General features: G+C 38.7%; 1 protein-coding gene across 3 annotated transcripts in view; it reads left to right on the top strand.

Annotated features, from left to right (window-relative positions):
- Positions 1-16,732, top strand: part of ENPP1 (ectonucleotide pyrophosphatase/phosphodiesterase 1) — a 78,238-nt gene that overhangs the window by 35,457 nt on the left and 26,049 nt on the right. For all 3 annotated transcript variants that reach the window (XM_068415975.1, XM_068415967.1, XM_068415986.1), the window contains exons 3-9: positions 1,212-1,328; positions 3,588-3,713; positions 3,887-3,947; positions 9,263-9,360; positions 13,017-13,096; positions 14,500-14,619; positions 15,727-15,836. In XM_068415975.1, coding sequence (XP_068272076.1) covers positions 1,212-1,328; positions 3,588-3,713; positions 3,887-3,947; positions 9,263-9,360; positions 13,017-13,096; positions 14,500-14,619; positions 15,727-15,836 — 712 coding nt within the window. The remainder of the gene's footprint in view (positions 1-1,211; positions 1,329-3,587; positions 3,714-3,886; positions 3,948-9,262; positions 9,361-13,016; positions 13,097-14,499; positions 14,620-15,726; positions 15,837-16,732) is intronic.

Here is a 16,732-nt window from a genome sequence, read left to right as displayed (position 1 = left end):
TTTAGTCTGAAAACATTCCTTGTGGAATTCCTCTGGCTGTTTTCTGTCCTGAAAAATATGTGTTTTTTTCAATGGTGAAGTTTCTTCAGGTAGAAGGTTACGAAAGATATTTTAAGAAATCCAGCTTCACTTTGGGAACAACTGTGAAGAATAATTTCAAAGTTGATCTGTTTAACAAACAGTCCTACAATGACTTTTAACTAAAATTCAGATTATTAATTTCCCACTAGAATATGCTTAGGTTTTTTTTCTCATTTTATTACAGCTTTGCAATATTGGCTCATTTTCTCATTTTCCTAATATCATTCACCTCAAGATTCTTGGGAAGAGGAGCCAAATGATGAAGGATTTGCCTCACTCCCTTCTGGTGATTGCACAGGATGAAACAGACTGACCAACTACTTATGTGTTGTTAATGCTTCACATCACCAGTTTCTTTTTTTTCCCAGACAACCTCAGTCTAGTGGAAGAATAATATACCTTTTTTTACAGTAAAACTGAACAAAAGTTAAGCCAGTGAGCAGTACACTCAAGTTCTTATCTCCTGTGTCTGGTTTGGAACAGCCCTTCCTGTGTCTTGAGGTAGTACTTTAACCATGGTACAGCGAGATGTGGAACTGGGGCTTCTTCAGTTCCTCTGATCTGTATGAAGACTGTCATTCAAACAGGGCATGAGAGAGTTGCAAGCATAGCCAATGCAGTCTAGATTCTAATTAATGTTTAATTATTTATAGAAAGTGGAACATTGTCAGACATGAAAATGAAGATCAGCATTCCCTGCAAAAGCTTTTCACTGTTTAGGGCACCTTATTGAAAAACCTGGCTTCAGACTTCCTCTGATAGAGATCTTCCATATTCTGAATGACTGTACTCGCATCTTCTGGTGATACAGAAAGGCAGGGGCAGTCAGGACTAGAATTGTAGTCTTCTGTTTCACTTGTTTCTGCCAATAATGAAACACCATGTTCCTGCAAACAGAACAGAACCCTTTGTTCAACTTGATGAAAAAGTATTTTTGTTCAATAAGAGAAAATAAACATTTAGTTGGATAAAGACTTTCCTTTTTCTTTGGCTGTCACTGTTTTTGCAGCCATCCTGTAAGTTGTGGAATGACCAACTGTGTCATTCCACACACTGACATTATTAATTTCTTTTGCATGTTGACTGATTTGGGCTCAGCCACTGACATCTAATGCTATCCAATATTACAGTGAAAACCTGCAAAGGTCGTTGCTTTGAAAGGACCTTTGGAAGCTGCCGTTGTGATAGAGATTGTGTCAAGCTTGGAAACTGCTGCTTAGATTACCAGGAAGCATGTATACAACCAGGTAAGGATGGAAAAAAGCTGTGGGGGCAACCTCTCCTATTCTGTGACGTGGGATAGCTCTGTGTATGATGTGAGTACTGTTGTGGTTAGGCGGCGGTAACCCCTGACTTCTTTCAGATGGGCTGTGAGTGCAAAGTGGGGCTGCTGAACAGCAGGGTCGTTCTGATGCCAGTGGTCTCGCCCTCTTAGTGCTCCTTCCATTGCAACCACAGGTGGAGTTGCAGTGGTGATGGCAGTACTGGGGGCTACTGTGGAAATATCAGGGCTGTGGTACAGCTGTTGTTGTATACAAACAGAGCTTGTATTTCACCCAGCTGGACTACACAGGAGCTGACATAGCCAGTGGGCTGGCTTTGCCATAGCTCCTGTGAGGAGAGGGGCTGTGAGGGACTGTGCTGCTGCCCTTCCCCTTAGAAAGAGAAGGAACAACTGCAACTCGAGGTCTCAGCCAGCCTTTTGTTCTCTGTCTGGGGGTGAGAGAACAGTGACCTGCATTGTCTCTGGTGTCAGGGACAACTCCTACATTCTCAGGCAAGCCGGGAATAGGAGTGCATTTTGCATATTGTATCTTTCTGTCATTGCCTGTGTGAAAAAGGGGAAGGACAAGGCAGCTCTGTGAAAGCTGCTGTCTCTCCTTACCCAGCTTCTCAGGCACTCTGCCTTGTTACTCCCCAGCCTGAGTGAGAAGCAAGGGTCATGTGCTGGCCTTTAGGACAAGGTAGGATGATGAAACAGATTGCACTGGTGGAGAATGATTGTGAAGTGAGAAGCAGTTCTCATGACTTGCCAGAAAGCAAAGGTCAGGTAGGCAAAGTACTGCGGAGAATTTTTACAGGGAAAGATGTTAGTGCGGGTCGTAACGCTAAGGACAGAACTTGACTGTTCTCTCTGATTTAGTTTTGCCTTAATGCTTCGTATGCAGCATTCTTTTCAGTTAACTATTTTTCTTCTCACTCCTCTTTACGTGTATTTGTAAAATTTATCAATGTAGTCTCACCCTGAAATTAAAAATTCCAATGTTGACTTTTAAAACCAAATTATTAAACTGAGCTCAGATCTCTGCTTCAACTGACTGTTACTGAAAGGTCCTCTAAATTGCATAAAGCTTTTTGCTGATAGAATAATTGCATGTGACTTACTCTCCACTTTGTTTCATTATACCACACTCCCTCAGTTTAAAGAATTCTTTAAAAACTAACTAGAGACTCTGTGTTAGCTCTAAGAATGGGAATTCATGGCTTGGTCTTTTTTTTTTTATTTAAAAAAAATAATTAACCTTAACATCAGTGAAGAATCAAATTCTAATTTCCAAACAGTATCATGTAACTAGAAGCATAATAGAATATTCTGTCTCACAGAAGTGAGAATCTACTGACATTGGTGGAGTTACTGAAGTTCAGTATTCCTGAAAGTAAGATTAACATCCTGAGAATGCTTTTAGTGATTTGTAATTGCTAGTCATGTATGAAGATTGCTGACTGTCGTCTACTCAAACATTTAGGTTTGGCTTCCATGTCTCTGTTAAGACCTTCACTTAAGTATTCACTCAGTTGGTAAATTCATTCGTGTTTATCCTAACTGCAAAGGATCTACTTGTGTTTACAACTGATAACAAAATGATCATCTTCAAATGATGTGATGTATTGGAATATTTCGTTCAGAAAAATCAGTATGACTCAGGAAAAATCTCTACTAAAAACAGCAATGAAGCTGAAGTCAGTAGGTCTTCCTGTGAGCTTATGTGTATAGTCTCAAATAGTGGGAGAGTGATGCCTATGCCTAAGATGCTGAAAGAAGCTGGAGTGCCTGAGATGACTGGTAAAATCCATTGCAACTTCAATGCAAGTCAGAATAAGTTACTGATTCTCAGTGTTTTCTAGGCATTCCAAATTCAGACTTAAGTTTGGGGTTTTTCTGGTGGAGTTGTTTGGGAGCATCTTCATAGTATGCATTTACCAGATTAAACCCCCATAAATTACCATTTTTAAGGAGGTCTGTAAAAAGGATTCTTTCTGATTCGTGATATTTATAACGATATGCTGCATAATTGTATTCACATGGCTATGCACTTGGATTATTTAGCCATGGGTGTTTATTTTCCAAAGTGCCAAAGCTTGCAATGTTATGCATACATGAGATACCTCAGGACCGTTTTTCAGCAAGTACACATTTGAGACAGAGTTTAATATTCAGTTTATTAATTCTGTCCTTACACTGGTATTAATCATTGTGCTGTCCTTCTCTCTTCTCTGTTTTTTAGCCCACATATGGACCTGCAATAAATTCAGGTGTGGAGAGAAGAGGCGACCAGAATATCATTGTTCCTGTGCAGATGATTGTGTGGAAAATGAAGATTGCTGTGTCAATTATCATGCTGTTTGTAAAGGTAAATATCCTCAACAAGTTCCTTCAGTCTCTCATATATGTACCCATATTGGTATGAAAGGAGCAAGGACATAATATAACTTCAAAAGCATCCAGTAAGTTGAAAAAACTTTATTGCATTTATCAATAAGAATGTACTTTCTTAAAAAATAAATTGCACTCATTTGTTTTAAGGAGAGGCAAGCTGGGTTGAAGAAGAATGTGAGGACATTACTGAACCTCAGTGTCCAAAAGGGTGAGGATATTGTATATTTGTATAGCTCTGCTCTTTGCTTACATTTCATTTTTGAGATTGTTTTCCCTACTGTGCCTTCCTGGAACCTGCTTGACTTTCTTATCCACAGTAAGAGTAGCTGCTAGACAGAGAAGGACACCTGTTCAGCCAGCATTTGCTAGTGCTTACTAACAGATCAGGTTGCTCTATCCTAGCAGCATTTGTGTATCCCAGCACTTGCTTGACTTGCAAGACATGCTTATTCTTGAACCCTGCTGTCTCTCAACAGATGTGTGTGCTCTGGGAAGCTCTGCCTTGTGCCAGCCTCATTACTGTCCTACTTGTGCTCCAATACCTGCTGTCCCAAATATTTTGAGGCCCATCCAGCAACATCAGGATCCTAAGACTGCCTCCCTCCCCAGTCACTTCTAAAGACCTTTTGACTTCCTTGCCTGTTCCAGCCCCAGAGCTGCAAAATGTGGGCAGGTCATTGTCCCAGTTTCACCAGCAGTGAAACTGCTGGTTTGCAAGATGTCTGAACTACTTTCTTTAAAAGGAGTAAAATGCCATGGGATCCGTGTGTTCTGTGGCTCAGCTCCACATTGGGCCCACTCCTGGCAGTTATGTATACACTGTGTGAAGAATGACTCATGTAGTTTATGGCATCAGCACTTGGGATCAAATAGTACAGCAAAGCTCCCAGCCAGGAAAAAAGCTTGCGTTTCTTGTATTGTTTTTGCTGTGGGATCTTCAAATTAACTTTTAAGCTCTAAAGTTAACTGCGAACTATGATTGCATGTATAAGTTATTAATAGAAGTGACTTAAACATTCTTGATTGAAAAGTGTTCCACTGGAAAATAGTTCGTAGACATGTTGTGGGGATGAGTTGAATTCAGTTATGTTCTTGTCTGGAAAGTGTCAAAAAAAATCAGAACTATTTTCATTTTGATTTTGAAATTACGGTGAACTGGGGATATTTCTAGTAAAGTAAAAAAAAACTTCATTTTGTTCTTATGGAATGACTTTTTTTTGACTTAAGATACTTAAATGATGCTATATTTATTCATTGGAGTTATAATACTGTCAAACAAAATACATTTCTTTTTGGAATATTTTTATACGAAACAAGTACTTTTCATTCTGATTCAGAGCAATAACTAACACTGACACTTCGATCTTCATCAAGACAGAAACTGGAGCTTCTGTCCAGCTTGGAGTCTAAGTCCCCAGTAAGCCCCCAAGTAGGAGGGTGGTAGCTAGGTGGTTCTGGAACCTTTTGTCATTAACTCCTGTTCTGAGGTCAGGGGCCATTCAGGACTGTGTGCTGGGAACTGACTCTAGGATGCTAATTTCCCTAAAGCAAGATTAGGAAGTGTTACCCCCAAGGGGTGGATAAACAAGCAAGAGCCTTGTGCAGGTCCACAGTCAAAAGTTAATGGTGTAAATGCCACAGGGCAACTCCTGTTTGTTAACTTGTTTTTAGGGTTTTTTTTGTGGTTTCTGTTCAGTGCATGAAAGGGATAGGTAGTTACTCTACTAAAATTGTTTTAATCCTGGCAAAACCAGAAATGTTGCAATAAAACCCAGCCTAGGAAAGGGTGATGTGTGGTCAAAGTTGAATCAGTGTTGACTGAAGGCTCATCTCAGACTATTAGCACACAAGCCTCTCCCAAAACTAATAACTCTGTAAATAATCCACTTCTTCCTATGGTGGGGTAGGCAGGAGCGTGGGTGACTTTAGCTCAGTGCTCATTTTAAGGCCTCAGGATATATCAGTTCTGATTCTGTGCATATTAATCCAGCATGTTTTATGGGTTCAAATTGCTGGTTTTATTCTGTTTTGGTTTTAGTTAGGTTTGCTTTTGTGGTGCAGAATAGACAAAAGACAACACAGTGTTCAGTGAGGTGCTTCATCTGAAAAATCCCACTGATTTTAAATGAGACTGATCAAATGCTTAAAATTAAGTACACACCTAAGTCTTTCCAAGACTAGGTTCTATGTTATTTAATAGGATTATGAAGATAACAGCTATAAGATTTCAGGAGTGATCTAGTCCTTCCCACTGTTCTAGGAGTGAAATAATACTCTTGAGAATTTAAACCTACTTAAGCAGTTTATCCTAGTGCTTAACTAGATGGTTTTCCTGATGTCTTAGTATCTCTTGCTGGACTTTAAGCCTATTACTATTTGTTCTGTCTTCATTGAGCTGGAAGACCAGCTGGTTCCTTTCCTCTTTGCAGATCTCTCCTGTATGTTTGAAGATTGCTATTATGCCTCCTGTTGAGGCTTTACATACATTTGGCAGAAAAGAAAGATTTACTTCCTATGCTTTATGATTGTATATAGGCAGTAGTGTGTGTGTGTGGTGGCGGGGGTAGGAAGTTCTCTGTAGTATGTTTAGCTCTTCAAGGAGACTTTCTTTTCTTTTTTCCGTGTCTTTTATTTTTTTCTTTTAATTGTGGTCTAACTTGCCAGCGGTGAGGCAGGTCAGCTTGGCAGTGTGGTCCACAGTTCTGGGCTCTTGATCATCCAGACTGGTGAACGTGCTAGACCACAGCAAGCCTGTGTTGCTTGCATTATGTTTCCATAGAAGCTAGTTTATAGGAGGGGATAATCACCACTGCATTTCCTTCAATTTGGAGTGAGGATGTGACTGTGGTATACATATTTATCCAAGAGCTGTGAAACACCCTTGTCATACTGTTTGGACACAGCTAGCATGAATCACTGGTGGGGCCAAAACTTGAGCCTCTCAGGCTTGCTTGCTCATGGTAGCACATTTGAGAAGTAGCAAGTGTAACCTTGGCTACAGACAGGAAAAAGTCAAGGAAGTTGCTGATTATATCTCAGAACTCGTCTCAGGTCAGTTTGTCTGGGATTTTACTGGAGCGGTTCCAAAGAAAGGGCAGTGTAACATGGTCTGTCATGCTTTGCTTCCCTGAGCACAGGGCAGATCACTAACTGTAGGAGTTTCAGCATGTCTAGAGTATATGAGAAGTGAAATGGCCAGTCTCCCCAGTTGTGGCAATGATCTGTTTTGCCAAGTTTAATTTTACATGTGCAAGGGGGTCAGTAACTGGATTTGCAGACAACCAAAACATGTACTTAACAGTTGGTTTACTTGTAAATGCCAAACCAGAAACAGTTGCGTAAAGTCCCTTTCTAAGGAGTTGTTTTAAATTTGGTTTGTTTTGTTGTTTTTTTTTGTTTGTTTGTTTTGTTTTTTTTTTTAAGTGGACTTGTCAGTAAGTAATATTGAACAGTCTGTGCCTCAAAGTTCATATTTTATTGCAGGGAACCTTGCAGTGAAGATATTCAGACCTCTGTGTTGGAGGGTATCAATTTGTTGGGGGTGCAGAGAAGGTGTTTACAAAAATTGCAGAGATCAGAATCTGTGGTGCAGAAAATACTTGTAATATGGGCAAAGGTAGTACCTGAAGTTTCCCTACTCTGTTCTGCCAAAGGACGTTAGTCTTGGTCTGAAGATCATTCATTTCTTGTTCCCAACTAACTGCCCCTACTAGGATTTTCAAAAGGTGATATTAAATATGCCATATAAATAAAAACCAGGCTACAAACACACATCTTACAAATACATCTTAATGTTTTATTCTGTCTGGGGTGACTAATGAAATCCTTTTGGCTCAACTGTTGTCACACAGAATCACAGAATCAACCAGGTTGGAAGAAACCTCAGGGATCATCGAGTCCAGCCGTTGCCCTGACACCACCCTGTCAACTAGACCATGGCATTAAGTGCCATGTCCAGTCTTTTCTTAAACACATCCAGAGATGGTGACTCCACCACCTCCCTGGGCAGCCCATTCCAATGTCCAATAACCCTTTCTGAAAAGAAATTCTTCCTAATGTCCAACCTGAACCTCCCCTGGAGAAGCTTGAGGCTGTGTCCTCTTGTCCTGTCGCTAGTTGCCCAGGAGAAGAGGCCAACTCCCACTTCGCTACAACCTCCTTTCAGGTAGTTGTAGACTGCAAAATTTGTAGACTGTCCAAATTATTGGTTAAAATTGTCTTAGGATAGACATGTGTTGGTTGCCTGACTAATCTTCAGTTTAATATACTCACATTTGTTCAACTGAAATAAGGCTTATAAATGTTTCACTTGTAAATGACTGGATTTTTTTGTGGGATACCTCGCTAAAGAAATTGTCAACGTTTTATAAATATTTGCCTTCTACCCTCACTGTTTTATTTTGGGAAACTGAAGTGCAACAAATTTAAAAAACTACATTTTCATTTTACAGTTTGTAAACATAAAAAGGAAAAGGGAACTTGCAACTGACATGTAAAATATATTCTGTTCTCCTATGCGAATCTGTATTTTCAGTGGTTGTTGCTGAGCTGAAGTGATTTTTTTGCAGCCTCGCATGTCCTTGTATCTATAGGTCAAGCATAGGATATTTTTTCTTCAAGGAAGAAGTTACTGATGCTGTCTGTGATGCAACGTTTTAAGTACTTAGAGTTGGAGAGAGTTGAACAGGGCTGAAGCTGGGAACAAGTCAGGGCTGGAAAACATATGTCCTGTGGAGACTGGAAGGGGAGAATTTATTTTTGCTAGTTCCAGTGAAATCAGTTCCTGAATTTATCTGTCAAGTTCCAAGCAGAAATACTGTTACAGCATTTCAGTTGTAGGGCCACATTTTTCAGTTTGGAGATTGGTAGTACTTCTGGTACAGTAATCAAGTTGTTCTTGGTTAAATAATCTTTATAAGATGAAAGGAAAAACGTGTGTTACAGCTGCTGATTTAACATATCCTGTACATTAGACTTTCTTACAGTTTTGTGCACTGTGTATGTAAAAAGATAAATTCCTTTTTTTCAGCTAGGTTATAAGATGTTCAGGGGCAAAGTGAATAAAGGAAAGCTGTGGCTTCCCATTGCCTTTTCTCTTTCCCTGCTCTTACCTTGGGGTGGGAGGCGGGGGTTGGAGGGGCTGAGTGTTGCTCCAGTGGAATTGATTTCAAGATAAGGAGTACCAAACCCACGAGACGGATTACATGAGCATCTTGGCTTATTCTTTGTGGTGTTTGTGAAATCAGGCCTTGTCGTGATTTCCCAGTGCATGCCCTACTGCAATCCTCAGCCCCTTTGGGCAGGGTTGCTATGCCAGTCTACGAGCAGAGGGGTCAGATGGCTGGTCTGCTCTCCACTGTGCCAGCCTGTGAACCTTCCTGCTTAGGAAGACTTACTTCCTTGGCCTGGTTTATAGTCCCATAATGAACATCCCCTCAATTTGGAGGAAACTTTCTTGAAATAAATGATAGGAAATAATTTCTCAGCATCTGTCTTTTAATACTTCAATTTCTGTTTGTTCAGATTTACCAAGTCTCCAGTGTTATTATTTTCATTGGATGGCTTCAGAGCAGAATATTTGCAGACTTGGGGTGGACTTCTACCTGTTATTAGCAAATTACGTGAGTAGTTTCTTTCTCTAAGCAATATCATGATGTCTTACCTGAAAAATCCATAGATGTAGCTATGCTTACTCTTTAAAATCCTCACTCTTCTTCCATGGAAATTGAAGTTGCTGCTGTAAACAACTGTGCACAGAGAACTCGAGGTGTGGGAGGGTGGAAGGGCAAAGAGAGGGAAGGCATGAAGAAAGGGCCCTTTGGATTTTCAGTGAAACCTTAAAAATTAAGTAGCCCTTCCTATATTTAAGAGGTGGATGCTTTTTACTGTGAGCTTACTTTTTCTTCAAAATAGAAGTAGGCCCACTTTTTACTCTAATATTGCATATTGTCTCATATTTACGTGGAATAGCTTTGCAAAATGGAAAGCAAGGTAGAAAGCATTTGATTATATTTGAAAAAGAAGATAGAGAAGGAGGAGATTAGGAACAGATGATACAGAAAGGCTAGTAGAAATGAGCTGAATCTGAGAAAACCTTTGTTTAACAAATGTTTTCAGAAGAAATGAGAGCCTCATAGGTACGTATTTTTTCCCTAGCTTCTGTGTAGTGTCTTACTTAACTTTGTAGTGTCTGAGTAACTTTAGTTACTTTTCCTGTCTCTATTTTAGCTGTGGTCTGTAAAGAACTGATGGCATTTCTTGTCTGAAAAATATGCCAATCTTCTTGTCAGTCATAATTTACTACCTGGGGTGGCTGGTTTCAGTTTGACTAAAAATAAATCAGTAAATACTTACTTTTTTGTACAGTGGTTGTTACAACTTGATCTGTTCCAGAGGATAACAATTCACAGATGTATTTGAGGTTTTAGCTTTTTTTTTTTGTTTTGTTCCATGTTAGAATAAAATCAGGCATTTGAAACAATTTCATTAGATGCAATTATAAAAAATTGCAACTGAAGAAGACTTCTTGGGCATTGCAAGGAGAGACTGGCTATTACAAATGTTATAGCTCTGGCCTGAGATACAAGATAAACAGTGCCCCGAAGCACCTGTAGGACTTCCAGTCTGTTACATCCGCTTCCACAGTTTCTTTATTCTTTGGTCTGGATAGTGCAACTACAGTGCAACTTCTCTTGTTGAGTTCTATAATAAACTTGTATTTCTCTTTCCACTGAACCCATGATAAATTCTGACCACTAAGAAATACAAATATCATAGTATCTTCATCAAAGTCATTTCACTTCTCCAGAACCATGGAGTTTTTGATGGTCAAAACTTACACTTTTAAAGGGTTCTAAAACCAGAATGTCTAATAATACATCTTTTAGACACAGTAAAAGAAGGAACACTCTGGGGGAAAAATATTATTTCTGCATTATATCTACAGTTCTACATTACTTTGGAGCATTTTTTTTTTTTGTAATCTGATAGAAGACTTACAAAATGATGTACTACAGGATCTTCAGCTTTCTTGTTATAAAACTTTGCTTTCTAGGCTTTTTTTTCCCCTTATAGTAAAACGGTGGGCTAAAAGCTCCGATAATGCAAATTTTCTTCAGTAAGAGAAAAATAGTCTCATGAATAAAAATCTATTCCTTTGTAATAGACAAGTAACAATAATGGATAAATTACTTGGCTATTGCTGAAGAATTGTATTTAATCCTTTTGAAGTTCATAGTTATCCATTTACAGGACTACCAAATGTTTAAAAAGAGACACAGTTTATGAATGACAGCATTTACAAAGCAGTGAACAGTTATGTGCATTAAGTAACTTATCGGACTGCCCCGTTCTTAATTAAATTAGAACCATGGTAAATCCCTGCATTTTCCTCTTTAAAACACTTGAAGACAAGTGCAGCATTGTTAGATAAAAATATTCCCATTATCTAGTCCTATTAATTCAGCCATGCCTACAGTGAAATTCTGATGTCTCCTTGGAGAAATCTGTTAAAGTAGGTGCCTTATAAAACAATATCATAATTTCACTTTTAAAAGTTTTATTATACAGTCACCCCCTCCACTACCTCCTGAAAGGTGGGCAATTCAGCACGGAGCTGAGGGTTTTCAGGGAACCCAGGCATAACTGTGATGTGTGCATATGGGGTTCAGAGAAGACATTTTCACATACTTCTATGCTGTGATATCATAATATTTAAATAAATCCTCCTTTTGTCTTGAATTGTCTAACTAAGGCAACAAGCCAAAAAGAAGACAGACAACTCTTCAGGAAGAATTTCTTTACAGAAAGTGTTATTAGACATTGGAATGGGCTGCCCAGGGAGGTGGTGGAGTCACCATCTCTGGATGTCTTTAAGAAAAGACTGGACATGGCACTTAATGCCATGGTCTAGTTGACAGGGTGGTGTCAGGGCAACGGTTGGACTCAATGATCCCTGAGGTCTCTTCCAACCTGGTTGATTCTGTGATTCTGTGATTCTTTATGGAAAGGCCCACTAAAACCCTTTAGGATTTTGGACAAAACAAAAGTTTTTGGAGTGTAATTTTCTCTTACTTTAAAAACAAAACAAAAAACCCCAACCTCCCCACCCACCCCCACAAAAAAGCTATGATTTTGGAAAATAGCCTCAAAAACAAATTTGGAAATGGTTGAAATGCATCAAGTAGCAAAAAGGGCACAAGTGATGATTTGTTACTACAGAATGTAAATGTGGGAGAGGATGTCTATGTAACTTGAGAGGATTTATTTTTCTGGCTTGGCTGCTTTTTATCTCAATTAGCTCAAATTGGTTATTTCAACTGAGATCTAATCCAAAGCCCCAATCCAATGAGTTTGAAGTGCTTTGATGCAATAATTTGTTATCAAACCTTTCATTTCTATTTTATTTATATTATATATAATGACCCAGAGGGCCAGTGAAGATGGCCCAGTGGTGGTCTTTCTATAGGGTCATTACTTTTGGCTCTTTAGCATCACTTGAAGTGGTTTTGGTTATCACATGGTATTTTTGAAATCATTAATGAAGGCTTTTTTTTCTTTCTTTTTTTCCCTTTCTTTCTGAAAATCAGGACCCATACATTTGCCTGTGGAAATTTAGGCACCTAACTTAAGTGAGGTTTGCTTAAGTGCTTTGGCCTGGGTAATGACTCATGATACTAGCAAATACTGTTCACTAATCTCCTTAACAACCTATGATTTTTATATGAAGATAAAGAAAAATGAGATTCATCCTAGAATAAGAGCTTATTTTTAGTTTAAAAAACCCCACAACACAAACAAAAAGGAGACTGCAAAACAAATAGTGATTTGACAGGTGACTGAGAGCACCAGGGCACCACTGTGCCAGTGGCCACTTCATCTCTGCAAGTGCCCAAGATGAAGTAGCTAGTTGGTCTCAAGCTGCAGACTTCACTTACCACACACCAGGGCAACTTTGGAGGTTGTGATTTCTTTGATTATTCATTCTTATCTATGTATGTTTTTCATAAGGACTGTAGGTTTTGCTCATGTGACCATTGAAGTCAGTCATTAGGAATATATAAAACTTTTATTAATAGTCGTTTAGTCAGCTTGTAAATTAATGTGGGAAGAATAATGAAGTATTAACTCCAGAACTTTGAAGAATGAAAACTTTCTGGAAATATCTTTTTTTCTTTTTTCTTTTTTTTAATAGGTATATGTCTTCATGAGAGAAACTTGCAAGGGTTTCTATTTCTGTAATTTTGCTGATTTTTTTTTTTTTTCTTCCTTCCTCTAGAGGAATGTGGAACATACACTTCCAGTATGAGACCAGTCTATCCTTCAAAGACCTTTCCTAATCATTACTCCATTGTCACAGTAAGAATTCCTGTATATTATATGTTTCTACTACTGAAGAGAGTGTTTGTTATCAAGTTGTCTCCAAGGGAATAGTATATTTCTTTGAATTATTAGAATAATAGGATTTCCCTTCAGAATATGAAAATGTATATATTATACTCTTTATCTAATTTAGATTAACAGTCATTATATAACACTACAGCTAAGTGGTCAGATCTAATCTGATTGAGTAGTCCAATCCTTCCAAGACTAGCTGCAAGAATTCCCATATAGGTGGAAGGTCACATTACTTTACAACTCCTCGTTTGTGTAAATATTTCCACTAAATTGCAGCTTGCTCTCTCTCTTGGAGTGAGAGCAGCCTGACTCCGTTAAACTGCCAGCCTTGTTCCACTTCTTTAAGGTAGCTTGGCATGACACAAAGAAGAGTATGAAATGAAAGGAAAGGTTTGAACATCACATCAATGTTGACTGTGATGGACTGTACCCAAACCTGGGTAGCAATGTCACAAAGCTGATCTTGTAAATTTATCAACTCCTGTGTATAGGAGAAAAAAGAAAAACAGAGGTTTTCAACAATGAAGGCAGGGTTGGAATCCAGCACATCCTTCTCAGTTTCATCATGTCGGAACTAAAATTCAGTTGAATACTTGGGGATCTGCACCTTCTTTCTTTTCTTCCCAGTTTGTCAGGACTGTCTTTCGGTGAGGAGCACAGGTTCAGGAATGATACATTTAATTGTGTAATCCTCTCAAATATCTGTGTTTGAATATGCAGCTAAGAGGCATTAATCATGCACTGCAGCTGTGTGAGAGTGTCCCTGAATACAGTACAGAGCTTTGTCTCAGCCCCCCCATTCTTGTGAAATGTGGCAGGCCCTGGTGTTTATCAGGGTCCTAATGGTGGTGGTGTTATATCCTTTAATGTAAAAAGGAGCTAGTCTGCTTGAAGGCAGAGCACAAACTATTAAAACTACCTAACAGCTGGTGCCTTTGAGCACTTCTTTTGCTGCTTATGTGATGGTTATCCCCAACTAGAGCTTTCACCTGCTGATATGCAATTCTCCTTTGAAATCCCTGGTTTTTGGTCGTGTGATGGAGGCCCAGCATAGGTAACTGCTTTGTCATTGGTACTATAGGTACAACACATGTGTGAACTGAGTTGGTGTCTTCCAGTTTGATCCTAGAGCAAGTTGCTTGCCTATATTTTTTTAATCTCAGTGAGAAGCAATTAAGAATTAGAAAGTAGAGCTTGGTAGCAATGATAGGTGATGCTGTTGAATTTGGGTCTTGGGGTACTGGTGGAGTAAAAGTCACATGTCGATTATTCACTGGACACATCTGTCTAATGGATATCTGTTTGTGTAGCCAAAAGGTTCCTTTTCCTTATAACACTGCAACAAGCTATACTCTCAATTACAGGGGCTGTATCCTGAATCTCATGGTATAATTGATAACAAGATGTATGACCCCAAAAGAAATGCATCCTTCACCCTTAAAAGTGAAGAGAAGTTTAATCCACAGTGGTACCAAGGACAGCCTGTAAGTATTAATACACTGCTGATAATGTACAGCAGCCTGTTGTTATGTTACTTAATATCACTTGGACGCATAGTGGTGTTGAAAGAGTACAGCGGGTACTTCTAGGTCAGTCAAGAAGCATTACTCAGCATGATTAGGAATTGCCGTGCTAGAGCTGCAAAATGACAAATGAAACAAGTGTAAACAGATTTGTTGAACTTAAATGGAATTTTCTCTAAGGAGAAAATGATCTTAAAATAACTAATAAAGATACCAGATTTTGTTCTGTTTTTAATATGAAGTGGACTTGCAATTAACTTTTCTGAGGAAATCCACAGACCTGTTAGTTTTAGTAATAAGCAGTATTAAAAGTTTACACTCTGCCCAAATTACTACTAAGTCTAAAGATGTGATTTTAAAAGAAAACGTCTCAGTTCAGTCATACAGCTGTGGCAAGTCTACTGAGACTGCCATCAAAATGAAGCGGCATGGGAAAGTTAGGGTGAGTGCTAGCCTGAACAATAGCAAGGGAATAGATTCAACTATTTCGTAATGTGGGGAGGACTGATTTATTTTTTCCTTTAAGGAAGGAACACACAAGTGCACACCTTGCAGGCCACTGAGAAGAAAGTGGTGTACAAGTCAGGCAGGAAAACATGCAGAACGCAGACAGAAACCTGTAAATCATGAGATTAGCAGTAAAATCAGAAGAGTTGACAAAACTCTTGCTCCCATATTTCAGAGTATGGGAGGCACAGGTCCTTGGAACATTCCCACCCCTTCTTGCTTCACTATTCTTGAGACATTTCCCCTTCCTGGTGTTCAGCTATGGTTCTACCATTGCATTACTGCTCCACCATGGTAGCTAATGGTTTCTACTTCTGTCCTGGCTCCCACTGGTGTAGCAGCAGAAGCGATGTGAGTGTTTGCCATAAGGGATCAGGCAGCAAGGTTTATCTGGACTGCAGATAGTGATGACATGCAAGATTGACTGTTCAAAGTGCACCACTTATATTTTTAGATTTTGATCTTACTGAAAGGTGCAGAGTTGGTGGGGTGGTAGTGGATCTGGCAGTTACTTAGCTAATTCAATGAGCTGCACTAACGATGGCACTTGTTCTTCTGCAGATTTGGCTAACAGCTAGGTACCAAGGTCTAAAAGCGGGTACCTTCTTTTGGCCTGGGTCGGATGTAGCAGTTAATGGAACCTTTCCAAACCTGTATGAAAAATACAATAGGTATGTAAACTCCTCTGGCTTGGATGAGTAATTTACTTCAAATGTTGCAATGGGACAGATACCAGAGAAAGCATAAATTTTTTTCCTGCTGTTCTAAATAGTGGTACACAACATAAAAAAAAGATAGAATCCAATTAGCTTTGTTTCAGTATAACGTAGATTCTGTGTCTAATCATTTTGTCATTCCTCAGCAAATGTTTTACAGGAAAGATGTGGAAAAATCAGCTTTAAGAGCAGCCAGCTGTGAAGCTTTAGTGCTTTTCTGCTTCTATTTATAAAAATCTTTCGTGGGTGTGTTTAGAGTCATTCACTTCAAACCTCTCATACATTGAATGGATCAGGTCTTGACATGATACTGTCCACTAAAACTAAAGTTTTAACTGTTGACTGTGGTAAATTGTTCCAATGTAAAATTATTTTCATTGCAAATTTTGAAAATATTTCACATTAAGGCAGTCGTATTTTAGTCAGTGATTGCTCTTCACTGCAATTAAACATTTTCTGCCTAATGAAAAATCTACATAAATCTATTTATCATCATTTACTTAATAATCTCAAATCTCACCCAAGAAATTGGACTTTCCATTTCTGTCTTCCTAAGATCATTGTTTCTTCCTACACTCTTCATATAGCACGGAAATTCTGATTCTTGACTTACTACCTACATTTTTTTCCCTTAGGAACTCATATATTGTTACTTGAACTTGTGTTAAGTAGCTGAATTACTAACTTTGTGGGTGCCTCATGTTGTTACAGGTCAACATGGTTATTGTTGGTCTACTTCAGTAATTGATATAGTATGAGAACTTGTATTCAAAATGTTTAAACATTTTTTAAAAAAAAAAAACAAAACCAAAACACCCCCAAAACAAAAGTTTTTCAAAACATAATACAGG

Source organism: Nyctibius grandis, chromosome 1 (genome assembly GCF_013368605.1).
Source record: "Nyctibius grandis isolate bNycGra1 chromosome 1, bNycGra1.pri, whole genome shotgun sequence".
Lineage (NCBI taxonomy): Eukaryota > Metazoa > Chordata > Aves > Nyctibiiformes > Nyctibiidae > Nyctibius > Nyctibius grandis.
Note: the sequence above shows the minus strand (reverse complement) of the source record. Positions and strands in the feature narration are given on the sequence as shown.